Source organism: Macaca mulatta, chromosome 1 (assembly GCF_049350105.2).
Source record: "Macaca mulatta isolate MMU2019108-1 chromosome 1, T2T-MMU8v2.0, whole genome shotgun sequence".
Classification (NCBI taxonomy): Eukaryota; Metazoa; Chordata; class Mammalia; order Primates; family Cercopithecidae; genus Macaca; species Macaca mulatta.
This window is the reverse complement of record NC_133406.1, coordinates 119868215-119887439: the sequence shown is the minus strand read 5'-3', so window position 1 is coordinate 119887439 and position 19225 is coordinate 119868215. Positions and strand designations below refer to the sequence as shown.

Sequence of the window (19225 nt, the reverse complement as noted above, 5' to 3'; positions counted from 1 at the left end):
TGGCCTATACCACAGCAGCAGCTATTTAGGGAGATCAAGCCTCCTGCACCATTGCAGTTATGGCATGTGATGATGCATGCAAAGAATCCACTGAGAAGAGGCACACAGAAAACATGTATCCAGCCCCCCATGCTTCATCCTGGGTCAGGCCTTGAGTCCTTGGGGTTTTCTGCTGGGTTGGGGCAGTATCTTTGAGAGATAAAGAATGGGAAATTTTTGGAAGCTTCTGTTACCCGAATGTGTACTTTCTGGGACAGGATCCACCTCTAACTTCTGCAGTCAGGGCCTGGAGTCCATACCTCAGCTCTGCAATGAGAACAGAGTCCTCAGGGAAGAAAATCGAAGACTTCAGGCTCAACTGAGTCATGTTTCCAGAGGTACGTGGTCAAAACCCACAAACTGTGGTCACTATTAAGTTTCTTTCTTCCCTGGCCACACTAATCACCAACTGGAGAAGCAAACAGAAGAAGGTAAGGTAACAGAGCTGCTCAGATCCACCAACCCAAACTTACAGCTATTCTCAGTCTAGAGAAGGCTGCTTTCTAAGATGTTCCAACTATGGGCCCCTCAGACTCCTAGTCCCCAGGAGCGAAGAGCTCTAGGAAATCCATCATTTCTGCACAAGCCCACCTGCATATATCCAGAGTCATGAGCTATCAATCTGGATACCAGTCTGGTATCTGTTCTACCTCCCTTCACTCACAACTGTTTTGGAACCAATAAAGGAGGGAGTGTGAATGCCTATCTTCCCTCTCAAGCTTCTCCGGACTTTACTGCAGCAGCATGTGTCCCTCCTGGCCCTGCTCTGCCATCCCTCTGCCTCCTCACCACATCCCTCACTCATACACTCAGGGCTCCTCTCTGGTCAGTACTCCTATGATTCCGTGCCAAGTGGCACTAGCAAATTCCCCCCAGCACTTTCCCAGCCCTAGCCAGGGGGCGCTCACAGGTGGGCATCATTTCTCGTGTGGCTGGGAGGCTGCTGACCTTGGTGTTAGTCTACTTGATCAGATGAATGTATTATTAATAACATATTGAACAGCCATAAATAGACTAAGAGTAGTGTCCAAAAGGATTAAGCCCAGAACGAAGAAATGTTTGTGGAAAAGGAAAAAGCCACCAAGAGATATTTCTAAATTAGCTACCTTAATTAATTTAATTAATTGATTTCTATGTTAGCAAGAAGAGTTAAAAGGAAAGGTCACTGCTGGGGGATGATAACAAAAGTTAACAGATAAGAAAGAAGTCAGAACTACTAAGCTACCATTGCATGCTTGGAGAGAATAGAACAGACCTCACAGGTGAGAAGACAGTAAGAAGACAGTAAGAGATTTAAACGAGTACAATTCGCCAGGCTTAGGTGAATCTTTCCCCAGAGGATTACTGAACCTGCAGCTGTATTTTCAGAGTCCCTTCAATAATCTTTGACAACTTGTGAAAATCAGAGAACTGCTGCAAGTTCCAAAAAAGAACAAATATCCCAGTTTTCAAAATAATGAAAATTATATATTCCAAAAAGAAATCTTGATGTTGATCTTTGTCAAAATTCAAGAATGGATTATTGAACAGATGGTGTGTGAGCACCTGGAAAATGGTGAGCATTAGAAACCAGAATTTCTCTAAGAGCAAGGTAGGACAGATTAAATAAGTGGAATGAAGGGTTTTGCAAAGAGAGAAATGCACCATTCTCCAGGCTGCGGGATATGTTGAGCCAGCATTCTCTTCCCAACCAACATAGGGCCTTCCTTTCCTGCTCCTTGGCTTTGTTTCAGGGTGTATGTGCTTGGGGTTATCTTTCTGCTGAGCTCTAGCCCCATCATAATAAATCAATCCTCCTGTGTTCTCTCACCAGAGCACTCCCAGGAAACGGAAAGCCTGAGGGAGGCTCTTCTGTCCTCTCGATCCCACCTTCAAGAGCTGGAAAAGGAGCTGGAGCACCAGAAGGTGGAAAGGCAGCAGCTTTTGGAAGACTTGAGGGAGAAGCAGCAAGAGGTCTTGCATTTCAGGGAGGAACGTCTTTCCCTCCAGGAAAACGACTCCAGGTAAGAGGGGACCCACTGACAGAGAAGGAAGCATTCTTCATTCTTATGTTCATTCTTACATTAGAAGACGGGATATTGGCAAGACAATTGGTGTCCTCTTTTGGAAACCTCAATGTTCCCTCTGCTATTCCTGATTTTTGTGTGTTGGGGCAGGGGGCGCTTTCAGCAGAAGAAAGGACTTCTCTGGGAATGCCTTGTCACTCCCAAGTTGAGAGAGTAAAACTCTGTTGTAGAAGTCTTCAGTATATGAGAGACATGAAAAAGAAGGGTTTCCATGCTTTCAGTTAGATATAGGACATTAGTCTCACCATCACCTAGGAAGCTTCTATACTGGCTGTGATGCTTGGTCCCAGCATAAGCCCTGTAACTGCTTGTCAGAATGCAAAGAGCACTGTAGGAGCAGTAAGGAGACTGCTGGTGTGTCTGTTCTGCTCTGAACTAATGTAGGTAATGGTGTGTTTTCAAGCAAAGTTACTTCACCTCCCTTAGCCTCCATTTCCACATCTGCAAAATAAAAGTGATGGTCTTCATGACCCCCTGAGTTGACATCTGGCTCTCAGCTTATTGCTTTCATGTGGCTGAGTGGCTCTGCCATCTCAGTGGGCCTTGCCTCTCCCTGGTCAGACTGCAGCACAAGCTGGTCCTCCTGCAGCAACAGTGTGAAGAGAAACAGCAGCTCTTTGAGTCCCTCCAGTCAGAGCTACAAATCTATGAAGCACTTTATGGCAATTCCAAGAAGGGGCTGAAAGGTATGTGTTCTTCTCCCCTCACCCCATGAGCTTTTTGCCCTCGCATAGCATGCTAGTGAGGTCTTTCCTTTGGGAGTTGTGGAGATCATGGGAAGTGACAGAGTTCTATCTCAGAAACCCCCACCCGAGCCTGGGACTTCCAGTAGGAACTCTCATACACAAAGCTCAAGGGGACAGGTTGGTGGCATGAGCAAGATCCAGCCTGATCATTCCTAATTACTGTAAGAAAATCTAGACATTCCTATCAATGTCTAGATTATAACATTTTTAAAGCAAAAGAACTGTCCTAATGATATCATCATTTGAAAAGGCCTTTAATATTGTCGGTAATACATACTGACAACCCATTCAGCCCAATGCAGCAGGCAGTCTGCTCCCACCGTGACCCTTTCCCTAGTGACATCTGGCTCTCAGTTTATTTCATTTAATTTTCATAAGTCCTGATTTAGTTTCCTGATTTTCTAAAGAGAAGGTGAACTGGAATGTGAAGAAATACAGCGGCTTACCAGGCTGGGTGAATAGCTTAAGTACAAAGTCGTGGTGAGTGTTGAGTCAGTGGGGACCAGCCTGCCCACAGGAAAAAATTAAGAGACACGAAAACAAAAAAACCTTATAGAAATACCACTAATAGGACCTAAATTTCACTCCTGGACTTAAATAATAAGGACATTTATTGAAGACTTTGCTGCCTGCTGAAATAATAATCTAATATTTGAGAATTTTGATATATTTCTTCATTCTTTTTTAAATGGAGAAGGGTACTTAAAACATAATAAGTCACAGCAGGCTGAACAGAGGACTGACATCAATGTCATGAAATTTAGCAAAGATAAAAAGCAAAATCCTGAGCTCGATGAAAAATATCAGTGATAGAAATATAGGATGAGGGTAGAAATATAGGACAGGCAGCAGTTCATGGACTTGAGGGTTTGGGGTTTGGTAGAAACATGTTCACACAACTAAGGCGTAGGCCAAAGTTTGCTAGAAATGCCAGCTCAAACTGACATTACAGTAGTGTAAGTGTGATGTTCACCTGTGGAGGCCATGTCTAAAATATTGTTAGATTAAGAGGCACCATCTTTGAAAAGGGCATTGACACACTAAGGAACATAATGAAGACAGGGCGCACAATGGTGTGGACCAGAAATCTCCAACTGGTCAAAGAAACTAAAGAAATTTAGGCTTGCAAAAGATCTTCAGGACATGAGAACTGGCTTCGGGTATTTGAAGAACTGTCGGGTGAAAAAAACTCATGTATATTTTATGAGGGCTTCAGAGGGCTAGACAAAGGGTGAAGGGCAGTGGAATTTAGATTCGAATTATCATAAATCCTGATTTAGTTTCCTGATTTTCTAACGAGAAGGTGAACTGGAACTTGAAGAAATACAGGGGGCTCACCAGGCTGGGAGAATAGCTTAAGTACAAAGTCATGGTGAGTGTTGGGTCAGTGGGGACCAGCCTGCCCACAGGAGAAGCTTCGGGTTGGGGGCGTGAGAAGTCAGGATGGAGGAGCAGAGTCCCCAAATCTTGAAAGCTCACAGGTCAGGGTGAAAGTTGACATTCTGTATAGTAGATAATTAAACTAAGTCTGTTCTTTTTCAAAGAAGATAAGCATATAATGAAAACAGAACTTTAAGATGCTAAGCCTCAGGGGATGTCCTGGAGTTGGGAGACATTAGAATCTGGGAAACCTATTGGATGGGTCTAGCGCTATTCTGGCACATTAAGAGATGACAGTCTAATATAAGGTGCTACTGGGAAGATGAAAGGGTATAGATAGATTTAAAAAAATCTCTTTAAAAAATAAGCAAAATTTAGTGAGAAGTTGGATTGAGGAAGAGAGAGAGGAACATCATAAAACTTTGGGCAAAATTCAAGAGTAGATTATTTACCAAAGTCTCTAAAACTACTTCATCCTGAGCTACCTTTCCTTTCATGCTTTTCTCCCTGCTTTTTAGGACTCGTTTCAAAGCTGCAACCACTGAAGCTCCATAATCTCTTCTCTGTAATTTCAAAATTCAGTAAGATCTCCAAATTAAAAATTTTCAAATACTCATTTAGTGACAAAATCTAGATGAACTGACAAGAGGATATTCCTGAGTATTTATCTACTTAGAATATTCACATAGCTGATTACAGAAATAGTTATATGTTTGATTAAGGATTGTGGCTCACATGCAACTGGGTACATGTTATATATGATATATGCACCCTGTTGCCTTGCTAAAAACTAAAACAAATTTTACCTTTCAAAATATATTTGGCATTAAGGTTTTCAGATAAGGGATTGTGGCCTTGTAGAATATTTCTTAGATCTCTTCATCCCCATTACAAAGAAATAGACGTGTAGTGAATGGAGGTAAATATACATATATATATTTTTATATATGTGTGTGTATATATATGGGTATATATGTGTGTACATATATGTACATGTATATATGTATATATACACACCTATATAGTATGTATATACATACACAACATATATACACACTATAAGTAGGCATATATATGTACACATACATACACACACACACACACACATATATATATAGAGAGAGAGAGAGAGAGAGAAATTGAAAAACTCAGTTATAATCCCTGGTCTAAGGTCCCCAACTCACATTCTCACACGCTACCAAAAGACCTCCTTCTCGTCTTTCATTTTTGAGAGTGAAGACTGTTAAATCTCTTTCTCCCTCATCTGCTACCCTTCTCTAGCTCAATTATCCTCATCTGTCAGTCAAATGCTGTTTAGGTGCATGTGTCTAACTTAAACCACAGGGAAGTTTCAAACTGGATGTGTGCCAGCTCAGTGCCATCCCCAGGCCATACACAGAAATGGTGACATCCCTATCATAGATGGGTTGCATGAGACTCAGATGATAGTGGGATCCTTGGCAGAAAAGAATGTCACAGAGGAGGGTTCTGACAAGTGCTTGGAAATACTTGGGTCAATGTTACCAGACTCCTCTTCTCTCTTAGCTTACAGCCTGGATGCCTGTCACCAAATCCCTTTGAGCAGTGACCTGAGCCACCTGGTGGCAGAGGTACGAGCTCTGAGAGGGCAGCTGGAGCAGAGCATTCAGGGGAACAATTGTCTGCGACTGCAGCTGCAACAGCAGCTGGATAGCGGTGCTGGCAAAGGCAGCCTCAGCCCCTCCTCCGTTAACCAGAACTTCCCAGCCAGCGTTGACCCTGGAAACAAGCAGCTGCTCCTCCAAGGTAGGAAGGAAAAGGGACTTAGAAAGCCCTCGGCCAGTGGGGAGATCACCAGGATGTCTGTGGCAGAAGGTACAATCTGCCTGGTCCATGCTCCTTGGGGTCAGGTTGAAATCAGAGATGTTCAAGTCTAGCAGCCTGAGTGAAGCATGGGATTTAGGTCAGACCAGGCTCCAGATTCTGAGTTTACCGCTTTACAGGTTGTTTGATTTGGACAGGGTGTTTAAAGTCTCAGACGTTTAAGCCTTAGTTTCCTCATGTTTAAGATGAGGGTAATAATAATATATACCTTATATGATTTTGAGCATTAAATGAAATCATTTACAAGTGATTGGCAACTAAGAATTACTCAGTAATTAGCAGCTGTGTATATGTTCGTATCGTTTTCTTGGATTTGCTTAGTGCTTTAGTATTAGCCAACTGTTTTCACATATAGAATTTCACCTGAAGTAAAGCAGGTTTTGCTCTCTCTGTATTTCACATAAGAAAACTTAGGTCTTGAGATATTAACAGACAAGCAAGTGTTTAGAGAAGTTATAGACAAAGCCAGGATCAGAACCAGGTGTTGTGATTTTCAGTCTGTGTTCCTTCCAGCTCATGGTGCCCTGTCTCCATATTGCCGACCTTCCCAGATTCTCTAGTCCCCCTTTCCATCACAGGTGGGGAACTCAGTGTGTGGCAAAATGTTCCTGCCCCTAAGGAAACAGGGCTCTGGGGAAGTCCTGGGTGGTGGGTGATTTATTTCGGGTAGCCATCATTCGCTTTCTTTACCCCACCTCTTGCCTGCCTTTTCAGATAGGTGTGTTTGACCAGGTCCCCCTTCTCTTCTCAACATCCCCCATCAATCTCACTTCTCCCAGTTTTCATTGAAATGTCAGTGGTGTCCCCCTAGTCTCTTAAATCATTCAATTTCTACTTCCTCTGTCCTTTTTTCCTTTTAATACACCATTTAGCACACCATCTCCACTCACCTCCATGGCCACACCTTCAATTTCATTCAAATCAGGAGCCACTTCTGTTCAGTTTCTCTAAAGCTGAGCTTTCAAACTCTCCTGCCAGCTATTTCTGGGTCATGTGAATCTTTATGTTTCTCTGGTTCTTGTAGATGCTCCTTTATCTGACAGTAACCTTATTTGTCAAATAAAGGTGACAATAACATGATTATGCTGTTTTGGCAATTCAATTAAAAAAACACATGTAGGCTGCCAAGCAAACCGCCTGGCCGCCAGGAACTTCTCAGCTAACGTTAGGTGGACGCCTTGCCCTCCTCTGGGCTGCCCTGATGGTTGTGGTGTTCAGTTATGTCTCCAACTCTTCCTTCTAACCAGGCCTTCCCCTCTCACTGGCTTCCCACACAGCAGCCAAGACTCAGCCCCACTGGCGCCATCCCTGCCCCGCTTTCTCCAGCACCCCCGAGGCCTGAGCTGGAAAACAGGCACTGGGCCACACTTGCCTGAGCAGGACCTTTTCTACCTTCTTTGTGATATTATCCAATTCCTCCACCATAGGGTTACTTTTTAGTCTCCAGCAAGACAATGTTAACCCACCAAGCCTTCTGTCTCCGTTCTTCTCATACAAGTCAACTTTTTCAGTATTATTAGCTCATCAGAATGATGACTAGAATGTTGAGTTTAGTCCCCCATGAATCCATTCATTCCTTGGTTCCTTGATTCTACATTTTAATATGTACGATGTATATTTATACATATTACATTTAGTTACAGGGCATCGTATTAGATACCACACACAAATTATACTCAACACTCGGTTTATAAAAATACACCTAATAATTTTTCAAACTAGAGGTTTCTTTCTCATGGAACACCCCTCAGTCAAAGGAATATCTTTTTGTTCTGAAGAATGGAAACATTCTGAACTCAGTGACTCACTGGCTTTTGCTTTTGCTTGTGGGGTATGGATAATTCTGTAAGAGGAGAGTCCTGCCACCTTAGACCTCAGTGGGGACGGTTAGGTGTGCATGTGCTTCATGTGCTGTGTGTTCCAGGGCTCCTGAAAACTGTGGTTGCCTTTACCCCCTAGATTCAGCTGTGTCCCCTCCAGTCCGGGATGTTGCGATGAATTCCCCAGCTCTGGTCCTCCCCAGCTCTGCTTCCTCTACTCCTGGCTCAGAAACGGCCATAATCCACAGAAAAAATGGTAAATATGGCAACTAAAGGGCCCAGGGACTGATGATGGAAAGTGATTAATGCAAATAATCTTTTGTTGTCTCTAAACATATTATCTGTATTTACAGAGTTTTCTCTGCATGCCCCGAGGCCTTTAGCCCTACTCACTGCACCTTCTGTGGCTGCCTTTCTTGCCATTGTTCATCCTCCTGTAGTTTTCCTACTGCTGTTTATGCTTCATTGCACCATAATCTCTCCATTCTTGAAAATGTTCTCTGTATCCAGCTTGATTTCCTTGTCTGTGTCTTCTCTACCCAGAAACTTATTATTTATTATGATTTGTCCTATTTCATTGGCCAATAAGAAAAAATTGTCCCCTGGCAAATTTATCATTAAGAGATGATGTAAGAAAAATTACAAAAATATAGAAGCCAGAAGATCTCTATGGTCTTTGCCCCACCCTTGTACATTCCAAGGCTTCCTTTCTTGTTCCCAGCCTCTTCCTTTTCTTGTCTCCTACCTCTTCTGAGTTGGAGCAAACCTAGGATATCATTATGAATAACAGAGGATTCTGTTGTGTTGTTATTTTCTTTTCCAGGCTTGGGTTTGGATACTTCTCCAGTAATGAAGACCCCTCCCAAGCTGGAGGGTGATGCTACTGATGGCTCCTTTGCCAATAAGCATGGCCGCCATGTCATTGGCCACATTGATGACTACAGTGCCCTGAGACAGCAGATTGTGGAGGGCAAGCTGCTGGCCAAAAAGATAGTGTCTCTTGTGAGGTCAGCGTGCAGCTTCCCTGGCCTTGAAGCCCAAGGCACAGAGGTAATCACACCTGTAGCTTTAGATGCACTGTTTCCTTGTGCCCTTTCTTCCTTTGATGGTAACTCCTTCTCCCACCATTTTTGTTTTTGTTTTTGTTTTTCGTGCTTTGCATCTCTCAACAGCTGAGGCTTCCTCTTCCATGTACAGCAGCCAGGCCCTGTCTTCTCTGTCTCCTATTTTCACTGTCAGTTCTGCTCTGTTCCAGATGTAGCTGACTGGATATTTCCCCTCAGCCCCACAGAAACATGTGGCATTGCCTAGCAGCCTTTGGGAGCTTTTTTTTTTTTCCTCTTTTCTTGTTTTTATTATTATACCTTAGGTTCTAGGGTACATATGCACAATGTGCAGGTTTGTTACATATGTATACATGTGCCATGTTGGTGTGCTGCACCCATTAACTCGTCATTTACATTAGGTATATCTCCTAATGCTATCCCTCTCCTCTGCCCCCTCCCCACAATAGGACCTGGTGTGTGATGTTCCCCTTCCTGTGTCCAAGTGATCTCATTGTCAAGTTCCCACCTATGAGTGAGAACATGCAGTGTTTGGTTTTCTGTTCTTGAGATAGTTTGCTGAGAATGATGGTTTCCAGCTGCATCCATGTCTCTTCAAAGGACACGAACTCATCCTTTTTTATGGCTGCATAGTGTTCCATGGTGTATATGTGCCACATTTTCTTTTTTTTTTTTTTTTTTTTTTTTTGAGACGGAGTCTCGCTCTGTCACCCAGGCTGGAGTGCAGTGGCCAGATCTCAGCTCACTGCAAGCTCCGCCTCCCGGGTTCCCGCCATTCTCCTGCCTCAGCCTCCCGAGTAGCTGGGACCACAGGCGCCGCCACCTCGCCCGGCTAATTTTTTGTGTTTTTAGTAGAGACGGGGTTTCGCCGTGTTAGCCAGGATGGTCTCAATCTCCTGACCTAGTGATCCGCCCGTCTCGGCCTCCCAAAGTGCTGGGATTACAGGCTTGAGCCACCGCGCCCGGCCATGTGCCACATTTTCTTAATCCAGTCTGTCACTGATGGACATTTGGGTTGATTCCAAGTCTTTGCTATTGTGAATAGTGCCACAATAAACATACATGTGCATGTGTGTTTATAGCAGCATGATTTATAATCCTTTGGGTATATCCCCAGTAATGGGATGGCTGGGTCAAATGGTATTTCTAGTTCTAGATCCTTGAGGAATCGCCACACTGTTTTCCATAATGGTTGAACTATTTTACAGTCCCACCAACAGTGTAAAAGTGTTCCTATTTCTCCACATCCTCTCCAGCACCTGTTGTTTCCTGACTTTTTAATGATCGCCATTCTAACTGCTGTGAGATGGTATCTCATTGTGGTTTTGATTTGCATTTCTCTGATGGCCAGTGATGATGGGCATTTTTTCACGTGTCTGTTGGCTGCATAAATGTCTTCTTTTGAGAAGTGTCTGTTCATATCCTTTGCCCACTTTTTGATGGGGTTGTTTGTTTTTTTCTTGTAAATTTGAGTTCTTTGTAGGTTCTGGATATTAGCCCTTTGTCAGATGAGTAGATTGCAAAGATTTTCTCCCATTCTGTAGTTTGCCTGTTCACTCTGATGGTGGTTTCCTTTGCTGTGCAGAAGCTCTTGAGTTTAATTAGATCCCATTTGTCAATTTTGGCTTTTGTTACCATTGCTTTATGCAGGCACATGACCATCTGTGGGCAGAGTTGACACAATGGGGTGGACAGAAACTGAAGGATTTGCAGGTGTATGGCCCCCACATGTGGAAGGGGTGAGAAGCCTGGCAGCCATGGCATTTCCTTGTGCAGACTGCATAGAGGGAGGGAAGGCAGTCAGCAAAGCTTCTCAGAGCGCCTTGCCAGTGAGAGAGACCAGGCACCAGGGCTGTGCTGTCTGAGCTGCTGGAGACCCATGGATGCGTAGGGACAGCCCTGCCTCCACGGAACCCCACACTAGAGGGCAAGACACACACACAAGTAGATCAGCACAGTAAGGGGCTACAGACACAGCATGAGAAGCCATCCTCTGTGCTGTGAGGCCGCCAATGCAAACGTGGTCATTTATCTCAGGCAAGGAAGGTAACAGGTTCATAGAGGACACAGCAAGGGGGGTGAGTTTTGAAAGCCTTGTGGGTTCTGCAGGTGGAGGGAGGCATACCTGGTAAAGGGACCAGCACCTTAGTTCTGAGAGCTGCAAATGGTTGTGCGAGGGCTTCACAGTTCAAGCAGGCCCATGTTCTGTGCCTCACTCACAAAGGAAGCGGGAGCCCATGCAGGGGGAAGAAAGTAATCTCTCCGCTTCTGTGGTGTTACCTTTCCCCAGGTGATGGGCAGCAAAGGCATACATGAGCTTCGGAGCAGCACCACTGCCCTGCACCATGCCCTAGAGGAGTCGGCTTCCCTCCTCACCGTGTTCTGGAGAGCGGCCCTGCCAAGCACCCACATCCCTGTGCTGCCTGGCAAAGTGGTAAGATGCCAGTGTCCTTTCTTGGTTTGAACCCAGTTTTCCTGCCCTCCAATACTGTTCTGTCTCTTCAGTGTCACAGCTTTTCAAGAAAATCGGGAGCCACATAGTGAATTGGGATAGACAGGACCTTAGAGGAGTGTCCCTGGAGGGACATCTCTGACCCATGGTGGCTGCTTTCATTGCAGCTGTAAATACATCCCATTCCCCACCAACCCCCTGGCCCCTGGATAAAAAATCAAGAAGAGGAAGGGGTGTGGAGAAGGCGGAGACATCATAACCCTGGCAATCCATAAAGGTTCAGTTTCTTTACCTCTCTGAAGTTTGGCTGAGCTGAAATTCAGTTAAAGCTTCAGCACCCACCTCCCACCCCTCAGGTCCCACGGTCACATGATCACAGAATGCCCCCATGAGACTGAGCCTTTTCAGCCGCTGCCTGGAATTCCAGCATATCACTTCAGCTGGCATCTCTGGACCAGGCCTGGGGAAAGTCAGCCACTCCTCAGGATCTGCTCAGAGCTCAGGCTAACTCTGATTGGCAGACCCTCGAGGAGACAGGTTTCAGGATCCCCTCCCCAGGGATCCCAGCTCCAGATCAATGTCACCAACACCTTTGGGATCCAGCTAGGCTCATTCCAGGGAGACGGTGTTTTGCCATCTCCATATTGGCACAAATATTTACAAACTTGCAAACTTTCCTGAGTCCAGATCTCTCTCCCGAATGTATCATTTCTGAACTTGCCTGTGAAGGGAGTGACAGAACTGATATCAGGACTAAAGCAAGGTCCTCTTCAGAGCTGGGAGTTTTATTCCAGCCTGAAGCGACATTCTCTTAAGCTACAGGTGTGTGGGCCTGTGCTAGTCTACATGGGGAATTCCAGAGTCTCAATATTCCTACCTAATGGCCTCATCCTAAACTGTCCTCAGCTGGAGGTATCTGAGGCTGTGAAGGAGGAAATCCAGTTCAGGAGGGTGGAGAAGATTGTAGAATCCTTCTTGGAATTGGAAAGAGCCACAAAGCACAGGGTGCTTTAGTCCTTCTGCCTGTTCAGTAAGAGTCTGTTCCTCTTATCCAGGGAGAATCAACAGAAAGGGAACTTCTGGAACTGAGAACCCAAGTATCCAAACAGGAGCGGCTCCTTCAGAGCACAGCTGAGCGCCTGAAGACCGCGAACCAGCAGAAGGAGAGCATGGAGCAGTTCATCGTCAGCCAGCGTAGGTTCCCTGAGAGGGAATGGGGGAAGAAACGGGCAGTCTTCCCGATGCCCCACTTGTGCTGCAGAGGAGCAGTGACCGGGGGGCTTGGAGATGTTGGGAGTGGAGACTGATTTGATGTCCCCAAACCTCCTGTGCCACGAGCAATTGTGGATGAAGAGGGAGGGGAGGACAGGGTGGATAGAAGGAGACTCCAAGCCGAATGGCCAGAAAGAAATAAATGCTTTAGAATTCTCAGCTAAGCAAGTAGGGTTAATTTCTGCTGTGGATTTCTACTCTGTGGTGCTCTTTTGTTGTTTCAGTAACCAGAACACACGATGTTTTAAAGAAGGCAAGGACTAACTTAGAGGTAAGAAAACTACGGCACCAATCAGAGGCACCAAGCCTGTCCCCAACCCATCACCATCCATTAGCAGATCTTGTAGGTGACCTTGGCCTGCTTTGGCCTTCCAGGAGAAGATTTGGGTCCGCTTGCAACATCACAGGTCCTCAGTGAGAGTCCTGCTAGTTTCTGTTCCCATCACCCTCCCACCCCGTCAGCTCCTGCCCGTGTATCTTGGTTCACTCTCACATTGTCATCATCTCTCCTTTTAACTCCAACTTTTCTTCTTTGATGCCGAGTTAGGAGACTGGAGAAATGCAGTTCAGCTGACTCTTGAAGTCATTAGACATTCGGGAGTCTGCCTCAGAATGAGCTTTTGATAGAGGGATCTTGAGGCCAGTTATGTGTTCTACTCTTCATGAAAAAGTAAAAGGAATTTGCAACCTAGTAAACTGATTTCACTGCACACTCCTGGGTTAAGAACAGCAATTTGATTTTGCTGTATCTTTAAGCAACATGACAAAAGAGATCTGTTGGGTCTCATTCGTCTAAAAGAGAATTTGTTAGTGAATAACAACTGAACCTTCAGGGGAAAAATATTACAAGTGTACCAGACATTATCTATGTTTACTTAAAACACTAAGTGTTAATCATTCCCTAGGAAGTGCTTTGAAGAAAAACTTGAGGTATATGAAATGGTTTAAAAATCAGAAACTAAACCTGGACTTCAAAGCTTTGCCATAAGCAATTGAGCACATTCCTAGAAATGTTTCTAAACTATAACCTGAGAGAATGTTGATCTCCACAGTGTGAAAATGGCTTGGGCCAGTTTAACTGGCTCTTTTTTTTTTTTTTATTTTTTTATTTTTTCACTAATTCCCTTTTGTTTTTCTCTGATAATTCTTCTCTTTTCTGAGCCTCTTTAGAGCAGCACTTACAGGATTGCCTCTGTAAAGCCTTATTCCTGTCCCGGAAAAGGTAACCCAAAAGTCTCTAGTATCCACTAAAAGGTAACCCAAAAGTCTCTAGTATCCACTGGCTTTCTCCAGTGTGGAAGCTTTCCCCTCCACCTCCCATAGATCACTGGAAAGGACCCGAGGCCTCGGTTCTAATCCCTGGCTTATCACTAACTGGCCTGTGGCTTCAGCTTGTCCCTTAGTCTCTGTGAGACTGCTGCACCCTCATCTGTCAAAGATGGAACTGGACTTAGTTGAGCTTTGAGGTCCTTGTGGACTTGGCCCCTCCACACCCTCATTATGGCGACTGGACATAAACTTAACAGAGGACATCCCCACAAAATGTCCTCTTCTTCCTACAACAGGCTGTTTCTATATGTGCATGTTTCACACTAAGCACTTCTTTCTCGGGTGGAGATGGCAAAGGCCTCTTTCTGCTGAGACAAAGTGATTTGGAGAGTCACCTGGCCCCTAAAGAGGCAGTGGTAGGATCCAGCCGCCCAGTGTGCAGTGAATTGGAGCAGGGATCTCAGCACACAGGGAGGTGGGGAGGCTCCCTGTAACCTCGGGCACCGGTTGCTTCTCCAGACTGCAGCGCATGCTCTTAGCTCATCCTTTTAACTGGCTCTCATCGTGCTCATGACTTTGGTCACCCCGTAGCTCTCACTGCAGCTTCAGGTAGCCATCAGTAGGGCCTGGCAATATACACTGATTTGGATTGTTTTATTTTTGTCTGCAGGTGAAATCCCTAAGGGCTCTGTCGTGTACTCCAGTCTTGTGACCCTTGCCTTCCAGGCACCATGCAAGAAGCGCAGCCACCAGAAGTCCTTAAAACAGCAGGAAAGGTGGGCCTGTCCTCCTTTTGTGCAGCTACCTATCTGCTGAGGAGCATCTGGGCCTCGTTCCTCCAAGTCCAGGAGAGGGTCCAGAAGAGGGAGTCAGAGGTGTATCCTGGTGGAGCTGGGAGAAAGCCAGAAAGCCTTTCTGAGAGCTATGGAATACCGTTAGCCAAGGTCCACCTGGCCCAGCACTAAGCAGAAGATGCGTAGTTTGCATAGAAGGTTTCGTGGTACTGCTTCTCAACAGCCCCAGCAGCTTGGGAACTAGCAACAGCACATTTCTGCCTCATCAGCTGTCCTGAGATGGAAAGCTCAGTGGATATAGGACCCTGATTCTGATGAATGGGGCATGTGGTCCCAATGCTGGAGCTCCTCTGGCAGGTTCTAAAAGCACGCTACTGAGCAGCGGTGCCCTGCCGGACACTGCTGGCGGGCACTCAGTGAGCACTACTCACAGATCCACACCTGACCCTGTTGGGTCAAGTCAGGCTGGGCTTTGGTCTGCACTGTAGCACCTGCATTCTTTGAGTTCACATCATGAATGTGGTGACTTCCCAGATATCATCTCAGGCTTAACCTAGCACATCCGATTTCTTTTCTTCTATGATATCCAAATTGGACTGACCTCATTTCAAATATGCTGTCCCATTTTGTCATCCTATCTTACCTCGGGGAAATTGGGAACTGATGGCCAGACCAATTCTGTTGAAATTCTTGCATAGAGCAAACCTGTGCTCATTGTTAAGTGGCATGGGAGAGGCCCCCAGCCTCATAGAGCCTAGTCTGTGTCTTCACAGTGCTGATAGAATATGTGTGTGTGTATAAATGTATGATATAGATTTATATACGTTGCTATCGCCATATATTGAAGGCCAACATAACCGGTGGACAGGGTGGGTGACAGAAAATGAAAGTCTTTTTGGTGATTATTAAAGCAAAATGTGTATAAAGAAATAAATAGTTTTTCTTTCACTGCTTTGTTTCCCATTTCTGCCCCAATCCCTTGACAGTATAAAGAACTGGAAAGGGAGAATGGGAAAGACAAACTGTGTTGAAGAAGTGCACAGTCTAACGCCCGAACTCTAACTTTAAAAGATTAAGGTTTTCCTTCTTTGTCATTTTGTCAGAATCCCCAGTCTGAAAATATGAAAGAATGCTTCTTAAACTTGGTGTGCCTTAGAAGCAGCTGTGGAGATTATAGGAGCTACCTGCTGGTCTCCAATCCCAGGAGATTTAGTTGGTGTGAGCCCTAGAATCTGCATTTTTTAATATAAGCACCCCAGGTGATTCCATTACATGTGGGCTGCAGATCACAGTTTAAAAAAAACAGTGTTCTATAACATTGAATCAAAACTAAAACTAAGTTTAAGAACCTTGAATCAAAAAGCATGTCATTCCATAAACATGGATATAAAAATTTTAAAATATTCCCTGGGAAAAGTTCTTAGCTACATGCTTTTGATCCCCAAGATTAAAATAAAGCTATCACTTCACAATTATTTACTAGACACATTTAAAAAATAAATAGGTAGAAGGTGGAGAAAGATGGTAGAATAGAATTCTCCAGAAATGGTCTCCCTGAAGGAACATCAAATTGAACAACTGTCTATGCAAGAAAACACTTTCACAAGGGCTAACCAGGTGAGAGATCACAGCACCTGCTTTTAACATGAAAACAAGGAAAGATGATTGAAGAAGGGAGGAAGGACAGTCTTGCATTGCCTATGCCACCTCTCCCCCAGCTACAGGAAAGCATCTCCAAGAGAGAATCTAATGGGTTGGGGACAAGGGGGAAAGTGTGGGACTTTATATTGAAACTTAGTACCAGTCTTGCCATAGTGACACACAGTACTGGACAGAACCCCACAGCACTTGATTCCAGGCTAGTGCCCACAAAAGCAGCATTTAGACCCACCCTGGGCCACAAGGGAATCAGCTGCCCCAGCAGGAAGAACCCACCAAGGTTCTGGCCGGCTTTATTACCGGAAATTTACTGGGCTTCAAATAAAATTCAGTGGCAGGCAGGCTGTAATGACTGCAGTCCTTGGGCAAGCCCTGATGCTTCATAGATCTGGAAGACCCTGGACTTGAGGTGTGAGCCAGTATGACAACAGAGCTGCAGCAGCTATGGGAATGCCTGTATCACCGCTCCCCACACTCCAGGCAGTACAGCCTGAAGACAGATTCCTTTTGCTTGGGGTAAAGAAAGGGAAGTAAGCTAGGGGCTTTACCTGGGAATGCAGAGAATAATCCACGATCTCCCCCAAGTCTACAGGGCTGGGGACCTAGGAATCTGTAAGAATTGCAATGTACCTGGGCCTAGGGTGCCCTGTAGTACAAACATGGCTGCAGTGATCACTGGCTTAGGGAACTCGTCAGCCCACTTTGAATTCTTGGAAGGTCCTCTGAAGGGCTGGTACAAACAAGACCTGACTGCAAAGGCTGAAATAAATACCTCATCCTTGAATGCCCAGATATTGACAAACATTGACAGTATCAATAACACTGAAGTCAATATGACCTCAACAAATGGACCAAGTAAGGCACCCAGTGACCAACCCTGGAGAGACGGAGATGTGTAACCTCTCAGGGAATTCAGAATAGCTATTTTGAGAAAGCTCAATGAACTTCAAGAAAACACAGAGAAACAATTCAGAAATATATCAGAAATTTAACAAGATTACTGAAGTAAGAGAAAAAAATCATATCCTGGAGCTGGAAAATGCATTAGCGGGTCTCAGTAGAATTGATCAAGCATAATGAGCATGCAAAAAAGCTATTTGAAAATACAGTCAGAGGAGAAAAAAGAAAAGAAGAATGAGAAGGAACACAGAATGCTTAAGAGATCTAGAAGAGGGCCTCAAAAGAGAAAATCAAAGATTCATTGGCTCAAAGAGGGGGTTGAGGAGGAGCAAAGAGTAGAATGCTTATTCAAAGAAATAATTTTTTTTTTTTTTTTTTTTTTTTAGTACTTTTAAGTTCTAGGGTGTATGTGTATAACCTGCAATTTTGTTAGACAGGTATACATGTGCCATGTTGTTTTGCTGGACCCATCAACTCATCATTTACATTAGGTATTTCTCCTAACGCTATCCCTCCCTCAGCCCCCAGCCCCACAACAGGCCCTGGTGTGTAATGTTCCCCTCTCGGTGTCCATGTGTTCTCATTGGTCAACTCTCACTTAAGAGTGAGAACATACGGAGTTTGGTTTTCTGTCCTTGTGATATTTTGCTGAGAATCATGGTTTCTAGCTTTATCCATGTCGCTGCAAAGGACATGAACTCATCCTTTTTTATGACTGCATAGTATTCCTTGGTGTGTATGTGCCACATTTTCTTTATCTAGTCTATTATTGATGGACATTTGGGTTAGTTCCAAGTCTTTGCTATTGTGAATAGTGCCTCAATAAACATAGGTGTTCATGTGTCTTTATAGTAGCATGATTTATAATCCTTTGGGCATATACCCAGTAATGAGATTGCTGGGTCAAATGATATTTCTAGTTCTGGATCCTTGAGGAATTGCCACACTGTCTTCCACAATGGTTGAACTCATTTATTCTCCCATCAACAGCGTAAAAGTGTTCCTATTTCTCCACATCATCTCCAGCATCTGTTATTTGCTGACTTTTTAATGATCATCATTCTAACTGGCGTGAGTGGTATCTAATTGTGGTTTTGATTTGCATTTCTCTGATGACCAGTGATGATGAGCATGTTTTCGTATGTCTGTTAGCTGCATAAATGTCTTCTTTTGAGAAGTGTCTGTTCATATCCTTTGCCCACTTTTTGATGGGGTTGTTTTTTCTTGTAAATTTGTTGAAGTTCTTTATGATTCTGGATATTAGCCCTTTGTCAGATGGACAGATTGCAAAAATTTTCTCCCATTCTGTAGTTTGCCTGTTCACTCTGATGATAGTTTCTTTTGCTGTGCAGAAGCTCTTTAGTTTAATTAGATCCCATTTGTGTATTTTGGCTTTTGTTGCCATTGCTTTTGGTGTTTTAATCATGAAGTCTTTTCCCATGCCTATGTCCTGAATGGTATTGCCTAGGTTTTTTTCTGGGGTTTTTATGGTGTTATGTCTTATATTTAAGTCTTTAATCCATCTTGAGTTAATTTTTGTGTAAGATGTAAGGAATGGATCCAGTTTCAGCTTTCTACATATAGTGAGCCAATTTTCCCAGGACCATTTATTAAATAGGGAATGCTTTCCCTATTGGTTGTTTTTGTCAGGTTTGTCAAAGATCAGATGGTTGTAGATGTGTGGTGTTATTTCTGAGGCCTCTGTTCTGTTCATTGGTCTATATCTGTGTTTTGGTATGAGTACCATGCTGTTTTGGTTACTGTAGCCTTCTAGTATAGTTTGAAGTCAGGTAGCATGATGCCTCCAGCTTTTTTTCTTTTGTTTAGGATTGTCTTGGTTATGCGGGATCTTTTTTGGTTCCATATGAAGTTTAAAGTAGTTTTTTCCAATTATGTGAAGA

The 19225-nt window shown here is 44.2% G+C and overlaps 1 protein-coding gene across 34 annotated transcripts in view; it reads left to right on the top strand.

Moving 5' to 3' along the window:
• LOC106996441 (myomegalin) overlaps window positions 1-15713 on the top strand; it is a 219802-nt gene extending 204089 nt beyond the window's left edge. For 11 of the 34 annotated variants that reach the window (XM_028847190.2, XM_077949371.1, XM_077949439.1 and 8 more), the window contains 10 exons: window positions 258-377; window positions 1853-2042; window positions 2667-2791; window positions 5777-6016; window positions 8054-8170; window positions 8738-8964; window positions 11269-11412; window positions 12486-12624; window positions 12927-12973; window positions 14698-15713. In XM_028847190.2, the coding sequence (XP_028703023.2) occupies window positions 258-377; window positions 1853-2042; window positions 2667-2791; window positions 5777-6016; window positions 8054-8170; window positions 8738-8964; window positions 11269-11412; window positions 12486-12624; window positions 12927-12973; window positions 14698-14787 (1439 nt within the window). In that variant the 3' untranslated portion in view covers window positions 14788-15713. Of the gene's footprint in view, window positions 1-257; window positions 378-1852; window positions 2043-2666; window positions 2792-5776; window positions 6017-8053; window positions 8171-8737; window positions 8965-11268; window positions 11413-12485; window positions 12625-12926; window positions 12974-13863; window positions 13925-14267; window positions 14388-14641 lie in introns of all 34 variants that reach the window. The other 23 variants (XM_077949415.1, XM_028847165.2, XM_028847182.2 and 20 more) reach the window with 5 other exon arrangements.
• The last annotated feature ends 3512 nt before the right edge of the window (window positions 15714-19225 follow it).